Below are 17,059 nucleotides of genomic sequence, written 5' to 3'. Positions count from 1 at the left end.
TCCAACATGTAAAATCTCTCAATTCAAGCCTAATCTTCTAGTTGCACAAGTATGAGGTCTTGGGGAAATGGGCTTCTAGCCAGTGGGTTATGCCTCCCCGTTAACGGTAAACTGCTTGAACCCCCTTACATGATATCGGGTCAGAGTGTTTAGTCCAGGCGACGGAATTGACTTTTTTTCCTGCATTGATATCATATAGTAGTAACACTTAATCTGCTCAATTACTCATACAATTATCCACTAATCAGTTGTGTATATTCTCAAACACAAGTCACAATCACCATCTTATTATTGTAAATTAAAACCACGCGCCGCCGTTACAGCCACATCTCAGCCGCTTGCCGGTTTGGATCTGGTGAGGAGCCAATCGACAATCTCCCCGAAGACGAGCTCAACGTTCTCGTCTGGCTCGCCGACCAGCTGGTGCCACATCCCGGGGTATATCCGGAGGGTTTTGTCCTTGCTGGCCGCGCGGTTGTAGAGTTCCTCCGCGCAGGCCGGGTCGCAGACGATGTCGTCGCCGCCGTGGACGATGAGGAATGGTATGTCCACTTCACCAAACTTCCCCTGCAGCTCTCTGCTCACTCTCATCAGCTCCTGCGCTGTGGCAGCGCGTGGCCTTATTGTCGGCCGCCGAGGGCTTGCAAGCGCCAGTTTCCGCTTCCACTCCACCTTTTTTCACAAACACAATCATCAAATTGTTGGATTGGGATTTTACACATTATACATCAAATTAGGGCTTGAATTCAGAGATTTTACACATTATACATCAAATTAGGGCTTGAATTGAGAATTCTATAATTAACAGTTGAATCTAGAGTAAACATCCATACGAAACATCCTAATTTTTGCAGACAATTATGCAAATCACAATCAACATTGAGTGCACTAGAAATCACCTTGAAGGAGACGTTCGGTATGGAGCCGCGCGTGGGCACCACGGACCAGGTCGGCACCAGAAACGCGGCGATCGAGAGGAAATGCTCCAGCGGCCACGGCGGCTTGAACTTGTCGCTGATCCCGCACATCGCTCCGTTCAGCACGACGCCGTCGAACTTCCTCTTCGGCGCGGTGCCGTCGCGGCGGAGCGAGATGAGCAGCGAGATCGCGCCGCCGAGCGACTCCGAGTAGAGGAACGCCGGCAGATCCGGCGCGTACCTCTCGCGGAATCCGTCGAAGAAGGCGATGCAGTCGTCGACGACGGCGTTGAGGTCCGGCAGGTGCGCGATTAGGCCCTCGGAGAAGCCGTGGCCCATGTGGTCGATGGCGCAGACGGCGAAGCCGTGCTTGGCGAGGTGGACGGCGGTGAGCTGGACGAACCAGCTGGACTCGCCGGTGAAGCCGTGCACGACGCAGACGACGGCTCTGAGCGGCGGCGATTGCTGAGGCGTCCACCACTGCGTGAAGAGCTTGAGGTTTTGTGTCTTGCTGGTGATGAACTCGGAACCGTGGGTGACTGAGTGGCGGGCGTAGAATTCGTCGGGGCTGAGTGAGCCGAACGGGCTCGTCTCATTGGCTTCTGCAATCGGGTGCTTGAATTTCGCCATGGGATTGGGATTGGGCGGAGTAGTTGAGATTGCGTTGGATTTATTGGTTCCAAATTAAATGCTTCTTGTTCATATCTGAATATTAACTGCGCTGCGAAAAATATCTTTCATACATTAATTTTAATTGATAAATAGTGGAGTAGTAATTGCGTATAAAACATTTCTCCTCTGTTATTTTCAACATAATTTAGTACTTATTTCTTTATGCTAGGTTTAAATATTGTATTCTATAATTTGATTAATCTAATTGCAAATTCCTACTCTAGAAACAATATTTCTATCGTAAGTTTTCTCCAGCTCTCTACTCTACTAGTATTTTTTTTTATCTAATTGCAAATCCCTCCTCACTAGAGCCTACACACATTACGTACCTATGCGATACATTCACATGGTATTCTTGTGATAAGTTTTGCGTGTCATAGGTAGTTTTATACCCTCTCCATGTTTAGCTTTTAACACGACCACAACACGAGACACAAATTGTCAAACCTCGACGATACTGCACCATTTTTTAGGATGAACTTATTGTTGTGTAACGAGGCGATAAATACAATACATCTAGGACACGTTCATCGTGGAGTTAGATAGAAGCGGGTTTCACAGTAGCTCGAAGGTTCGAATTTAATAGGAGTAGAATTTTTCGATACTCGTGGATCGACAGTGAAATCTTTCGTGGTACAAATAATTAAATAATCACAAGTTTACAAATGTAAATGATAAGGTATGGGTGCCAACGCTACCCATTTACAGTGAGTCCCCCACTTCATGATGTCAAAATACTAGGAAAATTTTCATATTTCACAAGTTGATATACACAAACAAATATGAGTATTAGATAACTTCAGCGTATATTACTTATAACAAGTGTCATTAAATAATTTTCAAACAATTTAAATCAAAATAAAAATAACTTATCGGTCCTACATTTTCAACCGTAAGTCAATAGTAATAACAGAGAGAGGAAAGGGACATATTTAACTATAAATGCCATACCTGTGAGTTGGCACAAAGGTGGTTGTAACGGCACAACTCAATCCTCCAATTTATTGCGAATAATTGAATAGATCAGGTTAGTGGCATACTATAATACAAGAATTAAAAATATCTTGTGTGAGAGTTGGCCAACGAGGTTAATGCCTGAGACCTAAGGTCACAAGTTCAAGTCCTCCATAGCTGGCCTTTAAATATAAAAATTCATTTACTCATCAAAAAAAAAAGAATTAAAAACATCTTGATGATTTGGGCAAAAAAATCTACAATTTCAAACCAGCACATTCATTCCTGTGCAATTTAAACTATCTATCATAATCAATCTCACATCCAAGTTCCTCCTATTACAGCTATGAACATACAAACTTTTGAGTCGGGAAGGGAGGCAATACCATGAATGCTGCGTACTTAATATAACTTGTTCTTGCTGAAGATAGGAACAAATTTAAAGTAAATCCCCACCCACATTTGACATGCCAAACCCAGTCGCATCTGTGCGGTTGTTGGTTGCTTATTCTTTTTCCGAAATTGGATGCGTCTAAGTTCTGACCCTATCTAGAGTCGAGACACTTATTAGGTCATCTGCCCTAGTGAGGTGTCCAACTCGCGTCAAACACATTATACAACACATCATGCCATGGTGGAAAGCTTTGATTTAGTTGGAATACCAAAATGATATTGAGGTTCTTGATATAATACAAGTGCTCAAACTCAGATTAAAAAGCATGAACAAGAGTTTGAGCACATCAGAATATAGATTAAGAAAAGCTCAAACAGATTTTGAAAGAACTAGGTACATAATCTACCACATTCGTGACAATAAACATAATGTGTTTTTGTTTCAATGTTTCCTTTACCATCTAAGTATTTTGTACGAGTACAAGTTCAGGACTCGAGGTTCCTCGTGTTTCAGCTGCTTTCTTCATCAACAACACAGGCTAAAAGGAAAGAAGAAGCCATCAGATTTCTGCTCATAGTTTATTAAGCAATACGTTCACAAACAGATCTTAATCAGCTAAATCTATCTAACTAGCACAAAGAAATAACTAAAGCTTACTAGTTCAGCATATCAAACTGAGGTTGGAATGAGGTTTGAGCTACAATCCATGGGAAGTTGGGAACTAAACTCATCCATGATGTTCATTAAGTAGTACTACTACATATACCAAAGCATAATAGCCACACCCTTTTCCTGGAAATTTCGGAATATGGGTCTCAATTCACTAAATTTCTCCCCTTTTTCCTCAAACAATCATAGATCCACAACACAAACCACGGTTCAAAGCAATAGATACAAGTAATTTGTTTAGGATAACATGCTAGCATCGCACAAAAAAGCTTAATCAATGATTAGAAAGTAAAACCCCCAATTTCAAATTCTGTACTGAATTCTACTACTCTGCAGAAAATCAATCCCACGCACAACAGAGACCACAAAATTGCCACAAATACAATGATTAAGAGAGTTACCTCCACAGCAGAAACAACAGTAACAGCAGGAGAGAATCATGAGAATTTCTCTGCATATCACAGCAATTCCTCCACACCCCGAATCTTCCGAATCACTATGGTCGGTTTCCAGAAGCTTTTGCTGAGTGCGATCAGTCTGATTTCGCTCTTGCTGCTTCTGCTGCCGCTTTTCGATGTTCATTCGATGAAGATTCCATTCCAATTTCTTCAAGTAACTCTCCTTGAAAGAGTCCCTCAGCCTCATCGACGGCCATAGATGCATCTCCTTCTTCGTCTTTTGTGGCACCAAACTTAATTTTCAAGCCTGCTATGCTAGAAAAGGAAGAAAAAGAAAAATTGGGGACTAATCAACGATGAAGATATCAATCAATCATTGTCCCGGAATTCAGTAAACTACCTACTTGAATTGGATATGCCAGTGATTCGAATCAGTAATTTTGTGAAAAATTGGATATTTAGATATTTCACCCAAATATTTTCTATTTTTTCCCTTGCCTCCATTGACTCTTTGCTAATTTGGCTATAAATGGCATATTTTTTCTTTTTCTTTTAATTATTGAATTTTCACTAGCGCGCACCAAAATTATTGAAATTGATTAATACAAACCATCAATCCTATTTCATTCCCAATCATCAGAAAAACATGGAGAGATTTGAGGCATGCCTTTTGTTATGCTTTCCTTAATGATCTCAAGTTCCTCAACCAACACAAAATTTTGCAGCACCAAAAATTCTAAAGAAAAGAAAAGTAAAAAAAGAGTTGGTGCTATCACGAAACAACATGAGAAACTAAAGAAGGGACGTAGGTTTGCATAATGTGGCCTCAAAATGGAAAGACGGCAAGTAGTAGCCCCCGAAAAAAAGGCAGTAGAAATGGGCTTGTCGCTGTCGCCATAGACAAGGATAAAGCAAGCATGTATGCCATGAGATGGGCTGCTGAGAATCTCCTCTCCAAAGGCCACACCGTCATCCTCATCCACGTCCTCCAAAAACCCTCCTCCAATTCAGGTCACAACTATGCCCTCAATGGCCTCAACGGCGGTGGCAATGACATAGTTCTTGAAAAACCCACCAAGGACCTCTTCATCACCTTCCATTGCTTATGCACTCGCAAAAATGTAAGTCAATTACTTTTGCTTTCTTCAATCTTATGTTTCATATTTACAGAAATATGCTGCAGATAACGTGTTTCGACGTCGTATTGGAGGGTATGGACATCGCTAAGGCCATAACCGAATACACTGCGCACGCTGCGATCGAGAATCTAATCCTCGGAGCTTCTCGCCACGGCTTCATTAGGTGTGTGAATTAGGAGTAGTTTTTTTTGTTTTGAATTAGTGTGACAAATGACAAATATTGTTTTTTTTCTCGTAGTGCAGAAGATTGAAGACGGTAGATGTCCCCACAAGCGTCTCGAAAGCGTCCCCGGAGTTCTGCACGGTTTATGTCATCTCCAAGTCCAAGATCTCGTCTCTCCGGAACGCTACCCGGAAGGCGCCCTTCGCCTCCCCACTCCTGACTCATCTGCAGCCGCCGCAGGAGCAGACCAGCACCAACACCAGCCCCAGCACCAGCACCAGCAGCAGTAGCAGCAATCCTGTGGTACCTCAAGATTCACGCGCCCCGCAGCACCTTCCCAGCAGCAAAGGTCTGTTGTGTCGTGTAGTGTCGCGTGTATGTTTTTGAATTTTTTTTTTCCTGCGTCCGCCCTTGATGTTGCAAAATGTGTCCCTGCAGTTCCGGACAGGATTATGCGCAGGGTCGTTCCCGAGGAGACTGACATGATGAGCAAGTAATGATCATGTTGAACTCAAACCTGAGTAGTTTACTGCTAGGCCAATACACGCACACAATAATGTTCTTTTTTTTGGTTTAAACAAATGGTAACAGAGGAGTTGAGTGATGCATTCACTGAGCCTGGAGAGTTTGTGCAGGTCGCCGATTTTGTCACGAGGCTACAATCCGAACATGTTTATGGATCTCTCGGAAAGTGATACGGACATATCTTTCATTAGTTCGGACAGGTCGAGCACAGAAAGCAGATTCATGGATCCTTTGCTCTACGACGGCGTGGATTCGGGCCGGAGCTCTAGAGCTTCGGTTAGCTCAGAGAGTAGCTTCGGACGTCCATTGTCGAGATTTAGCGATGTGACTTCTATGTCCGAGTATTCGACTGGGTCAATGGAAAGTGTAAGGACAGAATGATCAAATCAAAATATTCACTTGTGAATAGGAATTTGAAATGGATGAATGTGACAGGATGAGATGGAGACTGAAATGAGAAGGCTAAAGCTAGAGCTGCAAAAAACAATGGATATGTACAGCACAGCTTGCAAGGAGGCTCTAACAGCCAAGCAAAAGGTAAGAGGAATCATACGAGAACACAATATAAGTTGTTACTACTTGATAGAAAAACCAACAAGTTTGGTAAAAAATATCATGAGATTTGAATATCATCTCAACTGTATTTAGGTGAAATTATATCTGATGTGTCGAACATGTTCAAATGATATGGTTTTCCTGTTGATTTTTGAAGCTATGCAACGGATCAGAATTTGACCAAATTTCATGATTTTTTTGGCAATTTGTCGTTTTATTTTTAAACCGGCTTCTTCCGTTTTTGTCACAACCCATAGGCGGTGGAGCTACACCAGTGGAGAGTGGATGAGGAGAAGAAAATTGAGGATGCGCGGATGGTGGAGGAGGCAACACGAGCAACGACGGAAGCAGCTTATAGGGTGTCGGAGCTTGAATCACATAAACGAGTGGAGGCGGAGAGGAAGATGATGATGCAGGACAACGGCGACGACAATGGCCTAATCACGACGCCTCTAAGATACAGAAAGTACTCCATCGAGGAGATCGAGTTGGCCACTGAGTACTTCCACAAGTCGCGGAAGATCGGTGAAGGCGGCTATGGCCCAGTCTACAAGTGCTCCCTTGACCACACATTGGTCGCAGTCAAAGTCCTGCGACCAGATGCTGCTCAAGGGAGATCACAATTTCAACAAGAGGCAAGGACATCAAATCTCAATCAACTGTTTGATTTAAAAAATTATATCTCATTATTGAATATGTATTGTATTTGGTTCATGAGATTGAATCTCACAACATAATCCTAGATGAATAATCATATGATAATGAGTCATAGCAAGCGGAAGACATCATACTAAACTGATGTTACTAATATTTCAGGTTGAAGTGTTGAGCTGTTTAAGACATCCCAACATGGTACTACTCCTCGGAGCCTGCCCCGAGTATGGCTCCCTGGTGTACGAGTACATGGCCAACGGAAGCCTAGAAGACCGCCTGCTTTCGGAAGGGGAACACCCGGCCTCTGTCATGGCAGCTCCGTTTCAGGATCGCCGCGAGAGATTGCAACGGGGCTGCATTTCCTCCACCAGACAAAGCCGGAGCCTTTGGTCCACCGCGACCTCAAGCCTGGCAACATCTTGCTGGACCAGAACTACGTCAGCAAGATAGGCGACGTAGGTCTGGCAAGACTGGTCCCACCAAACGTAGCGGATGATGTGACGCAGTACAGGATGACCTCGACAGCAGGGACGTTCTGCTACATCGACCCAGAGTACCAGCAGACGGGCATGCTGGGCGTGAAATCCGATGTGTACTCGTTGGGAGTGGTGTTGCTGCAGATCATCACGGCCAAGCCAGCTATGGGATTGGCGCACCATATTGGGAATGCGATTGAGAAGGGAGCCTTGGTGGAGATGCTGGATCCGACGGTCCCAGATTGGCCGATGGAGGAGACTATGAGCTACGCCAAGTTGGCCATACAATGCGCGGAGCTCAGGCGCAAGGACAGGCCGGATCTTGGCAAAGTCGTTGTGCCTGAGCTCAACAAGCTGAGAGAGCTTGGTGAAGAAAATATGAGCAGTTTTCTAATAGGTGGGAATTCAGCTTCCACTCCTAACCACAGTTTCATTTTCCGTGGCTCAAATCTCGCGCAGGATTTCAAGAGCGATCCGAACGTGCAGTCCACGTATAGTGGCATAGAGGGGAGTGAGTTTGCTTCAGCATCAATGCCAGGAAATGTACAAGGTATTTATTGTTGAGATATTCACACGTGAATTGTCGAAGATATGAAATAAAAAATAGGAGTATTAACTTAAATAACCTAATAAGTCACCCTTGAATAAATGGATTGATCTCCCCTATCAGGAATGCTTCAGAAAAAGGCCTTCCTAGATTCAATTTTGATCTCTCTTTTATCTCTTTTTTTATTGCAGAAAAACCTCAATGAAGTTGCAGGTTAAATTGCAATAGAAGAATGGAGCTTCCCCTCAGAAGATTTAGGAATGCACTATAATCTTATGTAGAAGGAAGGGGCATCAATATTTGCTTGATTTGATGCAATGCAGTTTTGGCACTAGCTTTGTAGTCTATGATACATAGAGATGGTAAGAGTATGATATGTACTAGTAAATGTTTGCCTACCTGATTGCCCTATTCCATTTTAAACCAACAGTATTACATGACATAAAAACATATAGTAATAGTCTACCACAAATTAAAATATGAGAACTTAATTTGAATCAATCATCTTTTCTATTGCTAGAGAAAGCATGAACGCGACAGTTTGGGATATGAGGCACATCCTCGAACCGAAGAATCCCTCTGTTGTTGCACTTGGATAATAGTAGAGTAGCGTCTTCCTTTCTCATTAGAATCTTTACTTGAACCGCGCATTTCTCCTTGTTTGAAACTTCTCCTTCCTTCGGATTTTGATCATTTTGAATCAACGGCTTCGATTCAAAATGCACCTTCTTCTTTACCCTGTGAGAGGCTGCGGTGGATGGCTTCTTCTTATTCAAATCTTCTCTGCATATGAGTTGTTGTACACTAGGCTTTGATTGTCGTCCATTTTGGAGAAATGGCTGCACAAAGTTCATTTTCAACGTTTGATGATTATGAATTTATGAGTGTTGATGATTATGAATTTATGAGTATCCTATTTATAGGTGTAAAAATTATTTGACGTGACTGGCTAGACCACAATATGGGACAACCTAAAATATTTATCAGTCAACATATAATTTCTTTTTAAAAAATATACTCCCTCCGTCGCATTACAAATGAAACGTTTGCTTTTTCACATGTGTTTTGAAAAAATAATAATAAATAGTTAGAGTGAAGAAAAAATAAAGTAAAAAAGAGAATAATATAAAAGGGACTCTCCTCTACATTATTCTCTCCCTTACTTTATTTTTTCACCACATTAGTTATTTATTATAATTTTTCAAAACAAGTGCGCAAAAGCAAACGTTGCATATTTAATGGGACAGAGGGAGTATTTATCTGTTTTGAACCTTTGAGTCTTTGACGGGTTCAATTGTGACATGCATATATGTTATTCAAACTAGTCCTTCTCTAGTACTCCTTAGTATATATTGAATTATTATTTTGATCATGAATTTTATACAATAATTACGGGAAAATAATTATACACTAAAATCCTTTTAAAAATATTCAAGTCATTAAATCAAATTCGTGTCAATATTTGCCAAAAATGATTTTTGGCATCAAAGAACACACTTAGATACTATGACGAATATTGTGGTTTCGAAATTAAAGTGAGTTCAACGCCTCTTCTTTAAGTATATTATCACGAAGTATATTAAATTACCTTTGGAGTTGGTGAAGTGAATTCACGAAGTATAGTAAAAAACTAAAAATGTAATTATGTAAAGGGAAATGACAAAATTGCTAGTCAATATAACCCTATAGAGACGTCTAACACGTCAACAATCGGATTATTAAAAAACTTGAGAAGTGATTAAAGGGTAATTAATTAGCGTGTTGATTACTCAAATTTGTCCTAGTACCCGTTTGCTAAAAGATGAGATATGAGAATATATGTAAAACAAGATAAAAAATATGGGTTTCATGTCAAGATATATAAAGATAAGATTTTTTTTCATTGTTGTTTGATAGAAAAGAAATTATCTAAATTTGTATAGTATATTAAATAACATGACTTGACTTGACAAATTGGTGGGTTACACAAACATGATTAAGGCCATCCACAGTAGGACAGACAATGGGTGAACCACCGTCCGCGCTCGATCGATCGTCCGCGGACGAAGCGCGGACGATGCTCATCGTCCGTTGCATCGTCCGCCACTGTGGCATCGCGGACGATGCGACAGACGATGCTCACAAGTTTTCTTCTTCTTTTTTTGATTTTTTTCCAAAAAATTTTCTTATTTAAACACCACAATTCTCTACCATTTCACACACTCCAATTTCACATCTCTTCAATTATTCTCTCTCATCTTCTCAAAAGAATCCCGACGACTACGATTTGAGTACATCGGATGGCTGCAGACGGCCTTGACTCGAGCCTTGTTTGATGCCGTTAATGAAGCCGCGGCGGAATGCTTGGCACAAATGCAACGGGAGCAAGCAGGCGGCGGCGGTGGCGCGGGTCCCTCGCCCGATACGACATCGGACGTATGTCCCGCGCGATCACGACGTAGATCACGAACGTCTATTCGCAGATTATTTTGCCGAGAATCCAAGGTGGGGCCCGAATATTTTTCACCGCCGTTTTAGAATGAGCCGAGATCTTTTTCTGCGCATTGTGCACACGTTGGAAGACGGGATCAGCAGACACGGACTTACGCCGTTGCAGAAGTGCACGGTTGCGATCCGCCAGTTGGCCTACGGCACCACAGCGGATATGTTCGACGAGTACCTTCAAGTCGGGGAGGCAAATGGCCGCGAATGTCTCAAGACTTTTTGTAAGTTAGTTGTGGAGGCTTTTGGCGACACATATTCCCGACTGCTGATGATTGCCAGAGGCTGATGAGGATGCACGAGACGGTGCACGGCTTCCCTGGGATGCTAGGGAGCATCGACCGTATGCACCGGCAGTGGAAGAACCGCCCGGCGGCGTGGAGAGGCCAATTTACCAATGGCTACAAGGGCAGCCACCCTACGATGATCCTGGAAGCCGTCGCCGACCACCGCGCTCTCGGATCTGGCATGCCTACTTCGGTGTAGCCGGGTCGAACAATGACATCGGCGTCCTCAACTCGTCCACCCTATTCGCCGATCAGGTGCAGGGGTCGCGGCCCGACCATCGAGTTCACTGCCAACGGCCGCACACATCATAAGGGGTACTAATTGGCCGATGGCATACACCCAAGGTGGCCTGTTTTTTTTAAGACTATCAGCATTTGCCCAATTGGTGAGAGGAGAGTCTTGTTTGCGGCAAAGCAGGAGTCCGCACGGAAGGATGTGGAGCGGGCTTTTGGGGTGCTCCAATCGCGGTGGGCAATCGTGAAAGGTCCGGCGCTTTTCTGGTTCAAGGAAGTCTTCGCCGACGTCATGTATGCGTGCATCATCATGCATAACATGCTAGTCGAATAAGAAGTTGGACCTGTCACCGATTGGGTGGATGATGAAGCCGGATCTAGCTCCAGCACGGCGACCCCGCCTGTCGCTCGAGGATTATCGATGGGCTTTGGTGAGGTTTTACAGCGACAGACCTCAATGCGCAGCCAACAAGACCATACTCAGCTCACGACCGACATGATTGAAGAAGTTTGGAACTGCAACCGCCGTTGAGAATTTGTAGTTTTTTTTATTTCGCATTGTAATGTTTTAATTTTAATGAAATGAAGTTTTTTTTCCAAATTTTGAAGTATTTAAATATTCAAATAATAGATAAAATGCTTAGGGCGTGGCTTAGGGCGGGCTATAGTCCGCCCCATTGCAGATGGAAGTGGCGGAGGATAAAATGCTAACGTGGCGGTGCATAGGGTACGGATAAACCCAATATCCGATATCGATATCCATATTCCCACCACTAATTGTACCTGTGAAGTGAAGAAATAAAATAAAGAAAGGATTGTGAAAACTGAAAAGAGTATGTCGAAATCAAATTACAGTGTTTTCGATTTCTGCATGTACTTATAATGGGCCTGGCCCAATGATAATAAAAAGTTAGGCCCATTTAACTCTTTTTTGCATTGTTTCTTTCTGTGGAAATCCTATTCAGAAACTCAATCGATGGGAGCAGGGCAGGCGATGAAGAGAATCCCACGCATCAAATTTCCCCAACGCCATCCAAAACCCTCTGGTATGATATTTATCATCTGCAGGATTTTAATTTATTGTTTTTTAGGTTTGAATTTGTTGCATTTTTTCCCTGCTCACGAGAAACGTTGGAAGGAACAATACGCTAGTCGTAATTGCCATGATTCAGGATGAAAATTGAAGGTTTTTGATGTCTACTATTAGATTGTTTGGTGTGACAGTGAGATACTCTTTTCTGAAGGAGAGTTGAATTGAATTATGTTTGTCTTTAGAAATGAGGTTATAGACGTGGTGCGCATCTACGTGAATGGTTACTCGAATATTCGCAATATTTAGGATATATCTCCGATTGACCGTTGGAATGCAATCGGTTTCGGCTTGGTTGTTTTCAATGTTAAATCATATACTAATGGTTGTTAATCTCTTCATTTGAAGAGTTTAGGGTGCTCCAAATTGGATTTCTAGAAGTTGCGTTCCTTTCTGAAATCATAATGAATAAATAGTGTGTCATAAATCATTACATGTATGATTCTCATCAATAAGCTGAGAGGTGGTTTACTTGATCTTTAACAAATTAAGCTGGATGTTTAACAACTTTATGTATTTTCTGCAAAAAATCATCTCAAGTTTCATTCAAATTTAATATGAAAATATTGGCAGGGGGCTAATTCTGAAAACTGTGAAAAGCATTGATATCAGTTGGATTAACTTTTGCTTATATGGCAGAAAGACTTTTAGTTGGTGGATTTCCATTTCTCTCTAGACTGGTAGCACATAGGTTGTTATATTAATATTTACTAGTAGTATATGTTAAGTAGTAGTACTATATTGATGAACAAATGGACTGTCTATTTGAATATGCTATTCTCCTTATTATGAGTAGAACGTGTATTGGATTTCTCATAACTAAATTCCTACTTGTAAGAATATGTATGAGATTTATTTTGTACAGTAACATTAAATGTTCAAGTCTCACCCTTCCCAATGAGCATACTAAAACTGAAAATACAAATATTTGATTATGTCAGGTTACATTACTAAATGTAAGGTTAGTAGGTCTGTAGTTGGAATTAGGAACTCTTCAAGTACTAGAGATCCTGAGAAGTTTTAGTTTTCAAATCCCAAATTCATTTGGATTTTTGTCTTTCGGAACACCTTCAGTGTTCTATATGGATAGGTTTTGTCTGTTACCTATGCATTACCATGTGCCTTAAAGAAGATGTATATCTTCTACATTACTTATGAAGTACCTAAAGGGTAAAGTCATTCCTATCCAGGTACAAACAACCATGTCGATGACATGTCCGCACATGATCTCAAGAATGATGATCTTGTTATGAAATTCTTCTCAAGGGCTCCATCCGCTGCATCGGGAGGGAAGGCTTCTGATCAGCCCAAAAGAACTCCTGTTACTCAAGAGGAGATTGATTCCGTCATGGTATGTTGGAGTTTGGACCACTAAATTGTGATAGCTATATATTTCCGGATATCCTTTGAGAGGCTCATATGCATTGAGTTTCTTGGATTTCTGAAGCAGTTATCTGCTTAAGGATATTTTACTGTTTTCTTTTGCATATTTCTCAATTGACATTCTTTCTGTTTTGGCAGTTGGGTGGCTGTTTCTGACTCGGGCTGAGAGAGGCATCCCGTTGGAGGAATACATTAATACAAGTAAAAATGATTTATATTGAGGTTTTTGTGTTGCAAGAAACTCTTGTCTGAATGAAAAACAAAATGGAGAGTAAATTCAAGTCTCTGCTTGACCACTTCCGTAGATATTCATAATCACCTCATTCTCAAATTCACACTTTAAACTCCCTTGATATATGAATTTTAATATCCGCGAGATAAAAATGCTTATCTTTCTTATCACTTCAACTTGTAGGAGTCATGATCTATTAGTGGACACAAAAAGGGAAATGTTATGCTCCATAACATAAGTAGGCATTTCTCTCGTTTAGTTCGTGTTAGCACTATTTGTTTTATTTTTTACATTTAATTTTATTCTAATACATCAAAAATCATTTCCATGTCATTAATTTTATAGATTATAAAATTCAAAGTTTAATTTGTTCATTCTTTCTATAATTTAAAAAAAAAACGAATAAAAAACAAAATAAGCATATGTAATTTGCTAAATATAAGAATTATGTCAAATGGATCAAATAAAAAAAGTACTCGCAGCTAACAAAGTAAAATGCTCCTTTTTGTCCGTATTAGTTTTGTTGTCAATAATTTGGATAACTGGAAGACACGTGGCATCCATCCATGTGTAGATGTGATTGCCACAGCTTTATGTGAGCCTCAAATTAGAACCCAAGAATCTTTGTAAGAGCAATTGTGGTGGGCACAGAAGGAACAGATATTAGTGAAATATGGAAAATGTGCTGAATTAAATATTTGAATAAAAATACTTAAATTTAGATACTCATGGCTTGTTGCAAATTAGTAATAGTATTATCCTTTTTCACAATTTACAAGATAGTGATGTTAGTTAGTAACTGCAAATAGAATTATGCATAAATAAATAAAATTGTGTGAAACATTGTGTACAACCAAAGTGAAATGCAATGAACAATTAATCTTTGGTCAAACATGGTTTAATCTTTATTTTTTTTACAGAGGAGTTAAAATGAACGAGAATCATGATTCATCAAGTAGCTTCTTCAGGCTCAAGAATGGCGGATCTGGGATTAACCATAGGCGGGCCCTTATCTCTGCGCTCGAGCTCATCAAGCCGGAAGGTGACGAGCTTATCCCAATTCCCCCCTTCAAACAGCACCCCCGCCTTCCCATCGCTGATCCTCTGCACAATCCCACAATACATATGAAACGGATTATTGGGGCTCTTCACGATCGCAATCATCCCCGGCAGCAGCAGCGGCAGCTCCGGCGCCTTCGCCTTCGCCTTCTTCGGATCGAATTCGGAGGTGGTTTCGCCCTTGGCGGGAGGCGGAGGCGGCGGATTGTCTTGGATGAATTTCTTCAGCCCCTTTTCGCCGCCCGGGAATCCGCCGGTGAGCCCTAGGAGCTCCTTCTCGAAGCCGTCTTCTGATACCTGTGGGGATTCCGCCTCTGACGGCGGCGAAGGAGGTGGCGGAGGAGGTGTGGGTGGGATGGTTTTTTTGAGTTCTTGCTGGAGGCCTTGCTCGCCGTTGCAGAGGCCGCGGCCGCCGAGGATTTCGTAGAGGTTGAATTTGGCGGTGATGATTCGTTTGGGGAGTTTGGGAGATGGTTTTTGGAGGAATGGGGATTTGTGGAGGGTTTGGAGATGGAAAGAAGCTGCCATGTTGATGAGACAAGTGTGGAGAAGATGAAATTTTGGCCACAAATGACTTAACTACGAGTATATCTTTAATTAATTCTACTTCACTGTCACTTGGGAAAACTACATTTTATGATGTTATCATATTCTATTCTCTTTCACACAATATTTGTAACATGCACCTTCGCCGCAACACAATACTCTAATACGTACAAAATAAAATTAATTATAACTAATTAAAATTTACTTCCTCCATCCCAGATAATTTGACCCAGTATTCCATTTAATTCTGTCCCAAATAATTTGACTCAATTCACTTTTATCATTTTTGGTAGTAAACCTCATATTCCACTAATTCATTCTTACTCACATTTTATTATAAAACTAATATATAAAAGTATGACTCACATCCCACTAACTTTTTCAACTCACTTTTCATTATATTTCTTAAAACTCGTGCCCAGTCAAAGTGAGTAGAATTATCCGAGACGGAGGGAGTATGAAATACTCCTATGAGTTGTATATTTAAATATATATGCTGAAGTAAATGGGAATATAATGATTGATGGACCGAGAAGAAAAAATGATAAATATATCGGGAGTATAAGATATGATATCAACATTAAGTACAAACTTACGATTTACGAAAATGTGTCGATGATTCAGATTGACCAAACAAAATGTGCAACTTCATCCAATATATGCTTATGAATTAGTAGTATTATAAATAATGAATATGGTAGAATTACAGCTCAAAACAAAGTATTGAGTTTAAGTGAAATGTAATGAATTATCGATAACTATAAGCAATATTTTGAATTTTGACCATGGGGAAACAAATCAATTGCGAAGAATTAAATTTTAGTCGGAAAATATAGAGCAAAAAATAACTCACTCGGTCTCTTGTACTATCACTCAACCAAAATTTTGGACTAAAATTATTGTACCAACTAGTTCAGTTCTAAAAGTATTTTAGTACTCGGTCCATTTTAACCTATAGAAATACTGCAATATTGCTAATTCAGGAAATATTCTGCTATTAAAGACAAACGTACATTATACGAATATAAATTAAAATATTGGCATTTAAATTGTAGGAATAAGAGTTTTTTTCAGTTCAAACAAGTACCATCATCTTTTTATTTAAATTGTAAGAGTTGGTAATGACAAGTTGAAGGATTCAAATGATGGTGAAGCATACTTAAGTGTGAGACGTTTACCTCCAAGGCTCTAACCAATAAGTTGCCAATCGAGTCAAAACACAGAGTAATTAGAGAGCTATTACCGATTTTCTTATATCCTTTGTGTAACAGCTTTGCTACTAATTTATATACCTAACTTTGCTACGTATACGCACAAAAAAAATATAAAAAATAAAAACAAAAATAAAAAAGTAAAAATTAAAGAGAGGAAATGGAAGTTGGGAGCTCATGTTAGATAATTTGATGACATAATCGACGATTCACCGACTCCTATGTTTCGACATCGTCTGTATTCAGTGATAATTGCCAATAAAATAATGGAGGAAGAAACCACTTACGAAAAAAAAAATCATAAACTACTATATATGATCAATTATTTTATCCTTGGTTACTAACAATCAATTTTCGAGTTTAATTTTACAATTACTATTACTTAACTTATCTTCATTTTTTAGTTTTTTTGTTTCAGTTTTATTTATGATTATTAATATGATTAACTTTACATTAAATTAGTGGTTATAACA

General features: G+C 40.4%; 4 protein-coding genes and 1 pseudogene across 4 annotated transcripts; 2 read left to right on the top strand and 3 right to left on the bottom strand.

The window, feature by feature from the left end:
- Nucleotides 1-164: 164 nt before the first annotated feature.
- LOC125213867 (caffeoylshikimate esterase-like) lies at nt 165-1,640 on the bottom strand. Its single transcript, XM_048114634.1, has 2 exons — nt 900-1,640; nt 165-672 (listed from the first exon to the last, which is right to left on the bottom strand). Exons 1-2 carry the CDS (start codon nt 1,545-1,547, stop codon nt 331-333), a joined length of 990 nt encoding a protein of 329 aa, XP_047970591.1. The 5' UTR covers nt 1,548-1,640; the 3' UTR covers nt 165-330.
- Nucleotides 1,641-3,175: 1,535 nt separating this feature from the next.
- LOC125213868 lies at nt 3,176-4,394 on the bottom strand. Its single transcript, XM_048114635.1, has 2 exons — nt 4,008-4,394; nt 3,176-3,475 (listed from the first exon to the last, which is right to left on the bottom strand). The coding sequence occupies exons 1-2, from the start codon at nt 4,267-4,269 to the stop codon at nt 3,447-3,449; spliced, it is 291 nt and encodes a 96-aa protein (XP_047970592.1). The 5' UTR covers nt 4,270-4,394; the 3' UTR covers nt 3,176-3,446.
- A 428-nt stretch (nt 4,395-4,822) lies between these two features.
- LOC125215507 lies at nt 4,823-8,318 on the top strand (annotated as a pseudogene).
- Nucleotides 8,319-11,995: 3,677 nt separating this feature from the next.
- On the top strand, nt 11,996-13,856 carry LOC125216871. The gene is made up of 3 exons (XM_048118648.1): nt 11,996-12,111; nt 13,346-13,506; nt 13,677-13,856. Exons 1-3 carry the CDS (start codon nt 12,042-12,044, stop codon nt 13,692-13,694), a joined length of 249 nt encoding a protein of 82 aa, XP_047974605.1. The 5' UTR covers nt 11,996-12,041; the 3' UTR covers nt 13,695-13,856.
- A 710-nt stretch (nt 13,857-14,566) lies between these two features.
- LOC125211456 (NAD(P)H-quinone oxidoreductase subunit S, chloroplastic) lies at nt 14,567-15,456 on the bottom strand. Its single transcript, XM_048111259.1, has one exon. The coding sequence runs from the start codon at nt 15,355-15,357 to the stop codon at nt 14,722-14,724; it is 636 nt and encodes a 211-aa protein (XP_047967216.1). The 5' UTR covers nt 15,358-15,456; the 3' UTR covers nt 14,567-14,721.
- Between the last annotated feature and the right edge of the window lie 1,603 nt (nt 15,457-17,059).

The sequence above is a fragment of the Salvia hispanica genome, chromosome 3, assembly GCF_023119035.1.
Source record: "Salvia hispanica cultivar TCC Black 2014 chromosome 3, UniMelb_Shisp_WGS_1.0, whole genome shotgun sequence".
In the NCBI taxonomy this organism is placed as follows: domain Eukaryota; kingdom Viridiplantae; phylum Streptophyta; class Magnoliopsida; order Lamiales; family Lamiaceae; genus Salvia; species Salvia hispanica.
Note: the sequence above shows the minus strand (reverse complement) of the source record. Positions and strands in the feature narration are given on the sequence as shown.

What these genes read in the sequence shown, in the direction of transcription:
- LOC125213867 (XM_048114634.1), bottom strand. Translation starts at nt 1,547, where the DNA reads ATGGCGAAATTCAAGCACCCGATTGCAGAAGCCAATGAGACGAGCCCG. An exon ending in TACCGAACGTCTCCTTCAAG is followed by an intron (nt 673 to 899) that starts GTGATTTCTAGT and finishes TTGTGAAAAAAG; the next exon opens with GTGGAGTGGAAGCGGAAACT.
- LOC125213868 (XM_048114635.1), bottom strand. Translation starts at nt 4,269, where the DNA reads ATGCATCTATGGCCGTCGATGAGGCTGAGGGACTCTTTCAAGGAGAGT. An exon ending in CTGTTGTTTCTGCTGTGGAG is followed by an intron (nt 3,476 to 4,007) that starts GTAACTCTCTTA and finishes CTTTCCTTTTAG; the next exon opens with CCTGTGTTGTTGATGAAGAA.
- LOC125216871 (XM_048118648.1), top strand. Translation starts at nt 12,042, where the DNA reads ATGGGAGCAGGGCAGGCGATGAAGAGAATCCCACGCATCAAATTTCCC. An exon ending in ACGCCATCCAAAACCCTCTG is followed by an intron (nt 12,112 to 13,345) that starts GTATGATATTTA and finishes ATTCCTATCCAG; the next exon opens with GTACAAACAACCATGTCGAT.
- LOC125211456 (XM_048111259.1), bottom strand. Translation starts at nt 15,357, where the DNA reads ATGGCAGCTTCTTTCCATCTCCAAACCCTCCACAAATCCCCATTCCTC.